The sequence below is a fragment of the Myotis davidii genome, unplaced genomic scaffold (genome assembly GCF_000327345.1).
Source record: "Myotis davidii unplaced genomic scaffold, ASM32734v1 scaffold315, whole genome shotgun sequence".
In the NCBI taxonomy this organism is placed as follows: domain Eukaryota; kingdom Metazoa; phylum Chordata; class Mammalia; order Chiroptera; family Vespertilionidae; genus Myotis; species Myotis davidii.
The window spans coordinates 86,460-97,582 of record NW_006286234.1 but is presented as its reverse complement, the minus strand read 5'-3'; the positions used below and the strand labels follow the sequence as shown (position 1 = coordinate 97,582).

Below are 11,123 nucleotides of genomic sequence, written 5' to 3'. Positions count from 1 at the left end.
CTTTCATATGCAAAAGCCTCTGTGCACAGCTTGGGTGGAGCGGGGTCTCAGGGAATCAACAGGGCAGAGAAAACAGCTATGGCTGATCCTCAGTCCTGCCCTTAGAGGCCCCGGGTCTCAGTGTCCCTCGGTAATTGCCGTAAACGCCTCTGAGAGAAAGCTGCCCTTGAGTTCCGCCCGATGCCAGACAGTTCAGTTTCTCCCCGTATGAGTCTGGGTCCCAGAGATTCGCCTGGAACTGGAGTTCAGAGCAGTCGGGAGCTTGAGCTCCCTCCTGATTGAAAAAGACAACTGTGTCCTCAGTTGCCAGCCCTTTCCACATGCGCCTCCGTACCTCTGAGTCTCAGTGTGCTTTTCTCTTTCTTTCTAGTTGTAGAATTTCCACTCAGCCAGCCTTCCTGTGGTTCTGGATGATGTCCGTTTTGTCTTTTAGTTGTATTTTAATTTTTCAAATGCAAACTTTTTCTTTTTTTTTAATATATTTTATTGATTTTTTACAGAGAAGAAGGGAGAGGGATAGAGAGTTAGAAACATCGATGAGAGAGAAACATCGATCAGCTGCCTCCTGCACACTCCCTACTGGGAATGTGCCCGCAACCAAGGTACATGCCCTTGACTGGAATCAAACCTGGGACCCTTGAGTCCGCAGGCTGACACTCTATCCACTGAGCCAAACCAGTCAGGGCTTAGTTGTATTTATGAAGTGGTTGTGCGAGGCAGCAATTTCCGGTGTTTACCTATGCCGCCATCTTGGTTTCCCAAGGCTAGGATTCTGAAATCACAGTTAATGGCAAGGCTGCATTCCTTCTGAAGATTCAGTGTCAAATCGTTTCACATCTTTCTCAGCCTCGGGTGCCTGCCAGCAGTCCATGGTATTCTTTGGCTTATGGCTACATTGCTTCGTCCTTTGCCTTCACCCTCACATGGCCTTCTCCTCTTTTCTGTTTGTATATCATCTTTGTGCCTTATTATATGGATGATTGCGTTTAGGGCTGACCTGGATAATCCTGGATAGTCTCTTTGTTGCCTGGTCCTTAACCACCAAGTCCTTTTTCCAACGAAGGTAATACTCACAGGTTCCAGGGTTTAGGGCCTGAACATGTCTTCTGGGGAACAACCATTCAGTCCACTACTCTAGTGTGGTAGGAGCTTCTCTTTCCTATAAATATGCTGTCAGTTTGTTAAATGTGCCAAATACATGAGGCAAACAGTAACTTCCCCTGCCTTACCACTAAAAACATGTGGTATCCTGAATTAAATCCTGGAACAAAAATGACATTTGTAGAGAAACTAGTGAAATGAAAATAAAGTTTGAGTTCCGTTTATAGTAATGCAAAAACATTAACCTTTTAATTTTGGTAATTGTACCATAGTTATATAAGGTAATACTCTGAGAAGAAACTAGGTGAACACCACTTTTCAACTTTTTTTGTAAATCTAAAATTATTCTAAAATTAAAGGTTACTTTTAAAAAGAATCACATATCAAACCAAAGTAGAACCAATATAAATATTCCCTGCAATATAAAAATTTTGTATATTATTTAAGGTTATCACAATGGTACATAAGTAGGGGATATTTTGTATAATATATTAGTTTTTATTTACATATAGGCTTATTATCTATTGATGCATAACAATTTGGCCAAAACTTAGCACCTTTACACCAAAAACATTTATTATCTCAAAGTTTTCCTATGTCCAGAATTTGGGAGAAGCTTTAAGTGGTTCTGGCCAGGGTTTCTTAAGAGGTTGCAGTCAAGCCCTGGCTGGTGTCACTCAGTTGTTTTAGCGTCATCCCATACACTAAAGGTTGCTGGTTCGGGTGCCAGTTCGGTTCCTGGTCAGGGCACATGCCCAGGTTGTAGGCTTAATCTCTGGTCAGGTTACGTGTGCGAGGCAGCCAATCAACTTTTTTCTCACATCGATATTTCTCTTCTCCCTTCCTCTTGCTCTAAAAATTAATAAAAACATATTTTTAATAGGAGGTTACAATCAAAACATTGCCTGAGGCTTTGGTCTCTGAAGGTTTAACTGAGCCTGTAGGGTCTGCTTCCCAGATGGCTCATTCACATGTCTGTTAGCCAATTCCTTACTTTGTTGGCCTCTAATAGACAGCTTAAGTGCCCTTGTAACTTGACAGCTGGCTTCCCCAGACCACATGACTGAAAACAGAGAAGGAGGAAGCCATAGTGTATTTTATGACCTAATCTTAGAAGTCACACACTGATATATCAGTCTTATTTAATCTTCTTTCTTTTTTTTTTAAATATATATACTGATTTCACAGAGGGAGGGAGAGGGAGGAAGATATAGAAACATTGATGATGAGAGAGAATCATTGATCAGCTGCCTCCTGCAAGCCCTACACTTTGGATCGAGCCCACAAACCGGGCATGTGCCTTTTAACGGAATCAAACCTGGGATCCTTCAGTCCACAGGCTGATGCTCTATCCACTGAGCCAGACCAGATAGGGCTTATTTAATTTTCTTGAAACAAGTCACTGTCAAACAATACTTTCATGGGGAGTTTAAGTGCCATCTCTTGAAGAGAGAAGTATTGAGGTATTTGTGGACATATTTAAAACCAGGACAATTCACCCTATGGCCACAAATTGTTTACATTCCTACCACATGCAGAATATTTTCTCCTCCTCACTAGACTCCCCCAGAAGTCTCAGCTCTTTACATTATTAATTTAAAATCCAGGATGTTGTCCCCCAAATAAGATCTAAGTGCAGATCAGGCTTACCTGTTGTTAGTACAGCACCTTGAGTGAGGCCTTTTGATTAGAAGACCTGGGAACATGTCATGGTGGAATGAGCATAGATTAACCAATCTAATGTAAGCACTACTATTCAGTGGAGAAAACAGTAGGCAGAAGGAGTCACTGGTCCATAGGAGCTCTGAAATTTAGGCAGCCAAATGTCGCGAGATCTTTTATTAGAATAATTCTCCATAGTTCTTGACTCTGCCTTTTGCGTCATCCTTTTATATATATTGATTTGAGAGAGAGACATCAATTTATTGTTCCACTTATTTATGCTTTCATTGGTTGATTTTTGTATGTGCCCTGACTGGACATTGAACCCACAACCTTGGCATATCCGGACAACATCCTAACCAACAGAAATACGTGGCCAGAGCTGAGTAATTATCTCAGCCTGCATGGTGCTTGTAGAAATAGGGGAGTCTGAAAGCCTCTTTGTTCTTGACTGTCTTTGTACTTAGCTGTTCTAGCTAGAGGTGTTTCTTTTAGTATAATCCTCTTAAAATATTCGTGAGTCTCCTGTGAATATTCTTGGGGTTCATTCCATTAGACAAAAGCCACATTAGAAATCATTTTGAGGTCAGCTTTTTTTTGGTACTGTAGTCTTCTGCTAAGAGACATCATCTTTAAACTCCTTTTAAGGCTTATTATTGGAACAGTTGAAGTTTCTGAGCTCTCTGTAGTGTCTTAACCAGACAGTTTGTCTTATACGTAGAATAGAGTATGCATACTTTTCTGCTAAGGGTCAGATGGTCTGCTGCAGTCACTCCGCCTTTGTAGCAAATGAGGGAGCTTGTATTTCAATAAAACTATGAGGAAGACACACCTGTTACATATTATCTATGAATGTCACGAAATCATCTTTTAGTTCTTTTTCCAACCATTTTAAACTATAAAAAATATTCTTAACTTGTGGTACTTATATAAACAGACAGCAACCTGGATTTAGCCCGTGTGCCATAGTTTGCCAACACCTGCTTAGATTATCTTTTTTTGAGAGTCTTAGATTTGATCTTTGCTTAGAAGCCATTTATTAAATTTCATGTCATTTGTCTTCTTGAGATTAGGAGTCTTTAAAACCATGAGATCCTGGTTCCTGACAAATTTTTTTTCTCTAGTTTCACTATCCCTGCTCAGATTTTATGGTAAACAGCAAGCAGAAACCAGCAAATGACTTCATCACCTTCCTGGACATCTCCTTAGCTAGATCACCTGTTCATTAGATACATTTCTACTTCCCGTGTTAATAAAGGTGACAGTGTTACTGACCTTTCTGTCCCTGCATAGGAGGATCCCCTTTCCTGCATTTCCAATAGCACTCATTTTTCAGCACAACCTTCCTGCAGCCTCTTCAATGGCCATATAGTTCCTAGTAACAGTCTTCTTAAGGGTCTGCAGGCTTTTGCTAACACCCTCACTGTCCTACCAATTTCTGCCCATTGCTCGGGCTCTGAAGCCACTTCTCCGTCTCCTCTAGGTCCCCAAATCTGTATCAGTTGTGTATTGCCATATTAAAAATTGCCTCAAAACTCAACATCTTGAAACCACAAACAATATGTTAGGTTCTAATTTCTCTGGGTCAGGAATTAGAGAGTGCTTCACTCGGTAGTTCTGGCTCAGGGTTCTCAAGAGGTTGGAGTCAAGATGTCAGCTAGGACTATAGTATCTGAAGGCTTGAGATCTGCTTACAAGATGGATCAGGCACATGGCTGTTGGCAGGAAGCCTCACTTCCTTGCCTCGCTAGCCTCTCCACTTACCTATTTGAATTCCCTCACAGCATGGTAGCTGTTCCCCAATGCAGTGACCAGAAAAGGGTAAGATCAAGGAGGAAATCAAAGGGCCTTCTATGACCTTAGTATCAGTAGTCACACACTATCACATCTGCCTTATTCCATTAGGTAAAGAGTTAGAGTCCAGCCCACACTCAAGGAATGGGGGGATTCATCCCACCTCTTAGAGAAAACTATCAAGGGATCTTTGGAACACTTGAAAACCACTCCATCCTAGCTCAATGGTAATCACTTAGGACTGTCTTAAGGACGCCATTTTTTATAGCGTTTGTTATCATTGAAGGCATAGCTGTCTTAAATTGTAGCTTGATTGGAAGCATTAAAAATTTCTTACTATGAGATAATCTCCACCAATAATAAGATGATCATTTGAGACATCTTGTTCACTTACTATTTTAGTAATATAATTAAATTTTTGGCCCAATATTACTCCTGATATATAGAGTCAGCTCTACTAGGAAGGATTTTAATCTTTTATTAGCTAAAAAGTTGATATTGGAAACTGCCGTGTAACTTTTTATCTAAGATCAAAGAGAAAAGCATATTCCTAAGTATGGAGCAGGTCTATGGTAATATACAAATTTCATCCCGAAACAAACTAGACTTAGCATGTTTATGATTCATTTCTAAAACAGAATTATGCCTAAATTCTTTTACACCAGTTTTGTAAAAGTTATAGAACTTTAGAACTGGAAACGCCTTAGAAGTCCCCTGGTTTAACATGTTCATTTTACAGATGAGATAACGGAGGCACAGGAAGTGAGTTTTCTTACTCAAAGCTGATATCTTAGGTGTACTTTCTGAATCGTAGTTCACAGGTTAAGAGATAGAGTATGATTGTGCTGTTGTAAGTAAAGTTTTATATATGTGGATCCTACTGGTTTTTGAAAGGATGGAATTAAAGTTGTCCATGTTTTACTTTCTTGATTCCTGGAGACTGTTCAAAAACTGACTGTTTCGTTGTGGTGCACATGTCTGTGTCAATGCAGTAAGGCAATGCGGAAGAAGAAAAGAGAGGAGGCTGAGAAGCTACCTGTGGTGTCTAAAGAAATGTATTATGACATCACTATGGATTTAAAAGAAATATTCCAAACTACAAAGGATAGCCATGAAAAGAAAGATGCACCCTATGTGGACTGTGATGAAGAGAAAGCAAAGGAAGTCCATGTCCCTGCAGCTCCAATGATGGGGGCCGAGCAGCCCAGCGGGTTCACATTTTCCTTTTTTGATTCAGACACAAAAGATGTAAAAGAAGGTATTTTTCTTTTTTTTACTCTTTCATTCTAGGCAGTTTAAACTTAACTGAGTGTACATTAAGTGTAATGATTTAACATTAGCTGAAGAAACTACTTTTTCTTGCACCTAAACAATATGAGGTTCTATATCACATGACCATAAATGCAGTGTTCCCGGAGCTGTGTTTAACACAGTAGAACATTGTTTCAGCTTTAAGGGAGCAAACTTCTAGCATATGAAGGGAAGCTAAAGAATAATGTGCAGCATACCTTCTGTTGAAGAGGTATACTAAGTCATATATTTAAATAATTTCATATCTTGACCTGGCCGGTTTGGCTCAATGGATGGATCATCGGCCTGCATACTGAAGGGTCCCAGGTTCACTTCCGGTCAAGGGCAACTGCCCAGATGTAGGTTCGATCCCCAGTGTGGGGCATGCAGAAGGCAGTGGATCAGTGACTCTGTCTCATCATCAATGTTTTTATCTCTCTCTCCCTCTCTCCCTGAAATCAATAAAAAAAAAAATTTTTAATAAATAAATAGTTTCATATCTTAAATGCATTTGGAGAAGCCATGACTTATTTACAGAAGCCAGTACCATATGGTAGGAGAAAGGAAGAAATAGGTAACCTTGGCTTTATGTAAATGTGCTATTTCATGGATATCCCAGTTGTTTCAAACTTTATCCTTGAAGATTTGCCAGAATCTAGAGAAAAATACCAGTACCAGTACTATTATTTCATTTCAGGGGGTTACTGTTGAAGGCCCAACATGGTACAAAAGTTAAAAACCCTATTCCTTCGCCCTAACCAGTTTGGCTTAGCGTTTAGCAGGGGTGGGCAAACTTTTTGACTCGAGGGCCACAATGGGTTCTTAAACTGGACCGGAGGGCCGGAACAAAAGCATGGATGGAGTGTTTGTGTGAACTAATATAAATTCAAAGTAAACATCATTACATAAAAGGGTACGGTCTTTTTTTTTTTTTAGTTTTATTCATTTCAAACGGGCCGGATCCTGCCCCCGGGCCGTAGTTTGCCCACGGCTGGTTTAGTGTGTCCGGCTTGGAACTAAAGGGTCCCAGGTTCAACTCCAGTTAAGAGCACATGCCTGTGTTGCAGGGTCAATCCCCAGTAGGAAGTGTGCAGGAGGCAGCCAATCAATGATTCTCTCTCATCATTGATGTTTCAGTCTCTCCCTTCCTCTTCCTCCCTATCTGAAATGTATAAAAAATATATGTTTAAAAAAAACCCTGTTCCTTAGGGCTGCTCTTTACCTAGTGTTCAGATTGGAAGTGCAGCTTTTTGGGAACTTTATTGTGAAAAGTAGGATAGAGGAGAATCCATCCACACCTAACTACAGTGGATTCTATTTTAAAGATCAGCAGTTAAAATAGTATCCCTGTATTTAGCTGTTAAATATTAAAAGCCAGCTCTGTGGTATTCCAACAGGAGATACAACAGTCTAGTAGTTTTTCAAATATTGTTCTAAATAAGACACAATATTGTACATGTCCTGCATATCTCATTCTAATTATGAGAGCCAATTGTGAGAAAAAGGTCTTAAAATAAGTACTAAGACACCTCAGCAACCAAGTGCTTTAAGTACTTGGAACGTTTTGGGGTCATGCACTGAATGTTCGCAGCTTACAGCAGTAGCTTTTTCAGCAGTTCTAGAAAGAGGTTTTGGAAATTGAAAGTGTATACATATGTCTCTTTCCTCATTTATGAATAAACAGGAAGGAAATCTGGTTTTACTACAGTGGGTTCTTTTTAAGGCTTCTCATGCGAGCACAGGTGCAACACTTATTTTTTATTGTTTTTTTAAACTATAATGCCCATTTATAAACTTTTAGTTTTTATATCTTTTTATAATATTGCTATGTTCCTTATCAATTTACCCTAGCAATGCCAAAAAAGTGATAGTACCTTCTCAGTTAGTATTTGAAAATCTCAAAAGATACTATCTATTCTTAATTAATGATTAAGATAGTGTAAATGTAGAAATATACTAACATGGTGAAAATAATGAAATGAGTATGTTCAGAAATACTTGGTTACTCATTACAATCCTGTCATCTTTTATGGTCACGATGATACAGAGACCTATAGAGTTGAGACAGTGAAACCTGGTAGGACTGCCTGGCAGGTAGCCCCTCGTTTCCAAGACAGCAGTTCTGAAGAGGACGATGTTACTGAAGAAACAGATGACAGGAAGTCCAGCCCCGGGTAAGCAAATTGTATCTGAACAGGTATATTTCATAATTCATAAAACCTGAGTTTGACATGCTTTAGAAAAATAGAAGCTTATTGTTTCAAGACAAATTAATTTTCTCCTCTCAGCTTATTTAGAGAGCTCTGTAGCCTTTTTGTAATGAGCAGATTTCCTTTTCTTGAAATATGGATAGCACTGGGTGGGGGTTATGCTATGCACAGGCAAGGGAGCCTAACACTGAAGTCCCTGGTCTGGAAAGAGGATATGGCAGCTGGCTGGCTTCCAACCCCTGGGAAACATTGGTAAACGGGGTAGTAATAGTAGGGTGAAAGGATCAGCATCCAGCGTGGGGAAGGGAGAGCATGGTGTGCTTACACAAGTCTTCATCACCAAAGCTTCCAGTAGAAGAGAAGAATGTTGACTAGAAAGAGCATTGGGTTACTTTTCCTCAGCAAAATGAGCAAAACACAAAGCAAATATACTTAAGGAACAGTTAATTTATGTTTTCAGTGTAAATATTTCTCCTTAAATATAGAAATTAACCAACCAATATATGTCTGTCTCTCTCTCTCGCTCGCTCCCTCGCTCTCTCTCTCTTCAGAGAAGTATCATTACCTGCAAAAGAGACCACTAGATTTTTTTTTTTCTCTAATAATGATGAAAGACTTCTTGGTAAGTCATTTTTTTTTTAATCTCCACTGCACATTCTGATACAATAACGCATCCAGGTAAGAACTGTTCGGCAAAAATCCTAACCCTTTGCAGTGTCATGTGGCTTAGCCCTCTCTGTTAGACTGATGCATGTTGACATTACAGTTCTAGAGGGCTGAGAGTTTCCTTTCGCCACCTCCCTTATTTATTATCATCAACAAGAGCTTCTTTAGTGTCAAGGACTTGGGAAGATGCTAGCTAGACACAACACTCCTATGATTTTAGTACCTAAAAGTTCATGTGAAACCTCATTTCTTAAAGTCTAGTACAAATATAAACCATAAAAGTTACATAATAGTAACTGGTATACAAACAATAAAATCCTTGCAATTCTACATTTTCATTTTGTAAAAAAGGAACAAAATATATTTTTTTAAATAGCACAAATTCTTCCAGCTACAGCAGGGAAGTCTGTGCCCAGGAATTTCAGGCACCTCTGGGAGTGCAGTAGCTGCCCTGAAGGGAGACCCGAATCACACCTATTATTTTGATTAATGGCATAAGTACTAGCATCTTCTGATAGCCACATCAAAAATACAACTGCACTACAGAATAGGCATTATCCAGAACCACTGGAAATTTAGCTGAATGGAAGTCCTACAACTTAGGATATAAAGAACCCACATCAATAGTAGGTGGGAGGGGTGGAGATGTAGAATTAGCTGGTTCCACACCCACTTGTGGATAAAAATCTGGAGGAATATTGCAGCTGCGGAGGTCCTCCCTTCGGAATGAGGGGTCACAGCCCCACATCACACACCTCAGCCCAGGGTTCCAGTGCCAGGAAGAGAAGTCCCCATCACTTCAGCCTTTAGGAACCAGTGGGGCCCTGATCTGTTTGGCTCAGTGGATGGAGCGTCGGCCTGCGGACTGAAGGGTCCCGGGTTTGATTCCGGCCAAGGTCATGTACCTTGGTTGTGGGCACATCCCCAGTGGGGGGTGTGCAGGAGGCACCTGATTGATGTTTCCCTCTCATCGAAGTTTCTAACTCTGCTTCCTTCCTCTCTGTAAAAAAAATCAATAAAATGTATTTTTTAAAAAAGAATTATAAGAACTAGTGGGGATTGAGGCTGAGGGAGACAGAGGCTGCTGGAGTTCCAGATAGGCCCATACTCAGACTTATTAATCCTTCTCTGAGGCTGCAGCTTGAAAGACACCAGGGACATATGTGGAGGAACTGAACTGCTAGCATCAGGGCAAGACTTAGAGGGGCACCTTTCTCGCAAACAGAAGTGCTGTCAGATGTCATTGTTCCTGTGATGAGCCCTCCCTCACAGACTGAAAGCTGGCACTATATCTGAGTTTGCATCAAGCTGGCTATCACTGTTTGCCCAGCCTGGTAATTCTCTGAAATTCCACACAACATAACTTATAGGCCCACCCAAGCTATTTCCAGTGGCTTTTCCATACCAATGGCCTGTCTTGGCTCATGCTTCAGAATTGCCTAAAATCCCTCAAACAGCATCTGGACCCAGGGTGCCCTTGACTTCTTGTTAAGTGGCCCCTGTCCTGACACTAGTCACAACCGCCCTTGGTTCACAGCTTGGCCTCACCTGGGCAACTCCAAGCCCAGCACAAGTAGCAGCCATCTGCAGATCGCCTTATAGCTCATGCCACAAATTAGCATGAGCTAATCCCTCACACAGGCAGCAATTGACCTTGGCCTGGAGGCCCCAGGAGGCCCCAGAGCCAGCACACTCAGTGGACAGCTTCAGACCACATGGAAGCACTACTCACCACCTTCCACAAGTAATACATTCAAGGTGTGGATGCAGCAGACACCAGATCCCTGCTGAAGTTAAATCCTGCTCCATGGAGTGGGCCCCTGCACAACCTATCCCCTCAGTTGGTTACAGCTGCACATTGCAGCTGATTGGCCTGGCAATAAATCCCTCCCATTAACATGCCAAGAGCATTCGAGGGTCAACTACAACAGAAGAGAGTGCACAGCCCACATGGGGAGCACACCTGGAATGCCCAGCTCAGGTGAATGGGGAGGCAGTGTCACTGGGACTATCAGATGTAAAGTTCAAAACGCTAGTTATAAGGATGCTCCTTGAACTTAGTGGAAGGGTAGACGAACTTAGAACTTCAACAGCATAAAACAAAAAATACCATCCATAAAAAGGAACCAACCAGAAATGAAGGATACATTAACTGAAATAACAATAATAACAGTAAAGTACATGAAGCTGAGAATCAAAACAGCAATTTGTACTGTAATGAAACAAAAAATATCCAATCAGAACAGCAAAAATAAAAGCTTAGCTAGAGGGAGGAGTTTGGGGAGGGTTTCCTGAGGAGGTGGTGGCCATGGCAGCTGTGTGGTAGCAAGGGTGCCGGTTTTGAATGAGCAAGGCTGAGTCTGAACCAACAGAGCACGAGCTCGACCAGCAGTGTGTTGT

General features: G+C 41.1%; 1 protein-coding gene across 3 annotated transcripts in view; it reads left to right on the top strand.

The window, feature by feature from the left end:
* NOL8 (nucleolar protein 8) overlaps window positions 1–11,123 on the top strand; it is a 52,837-nt gene that overhangs the window by 32,620 nt on the left and 9,094 nt on the right. For 2 of the 3 annotated variants that reach the window (XM_015559823.1, XM_006757400.2), the window contains exons 13-15: window positions 5,550–5,815; window positions 7,895–8,021; window positions 8,609–8,679. In XM_015559823.1, the coding sequence (XP_015415309.1) occupies window positions 5,550–5,815; window positions 7,895–8,021; window positions 8,609–8,679 (464 nt within the window). Of the gene's footprint in view, window positions 1–5,549; window positions 5,816–7,894; window positions 8,022–8,608; window positions 8,680–11,123 lie in introns of those variants that run through there. The other variant, XM_015559824.1, reaches the window with a different exon arrangement.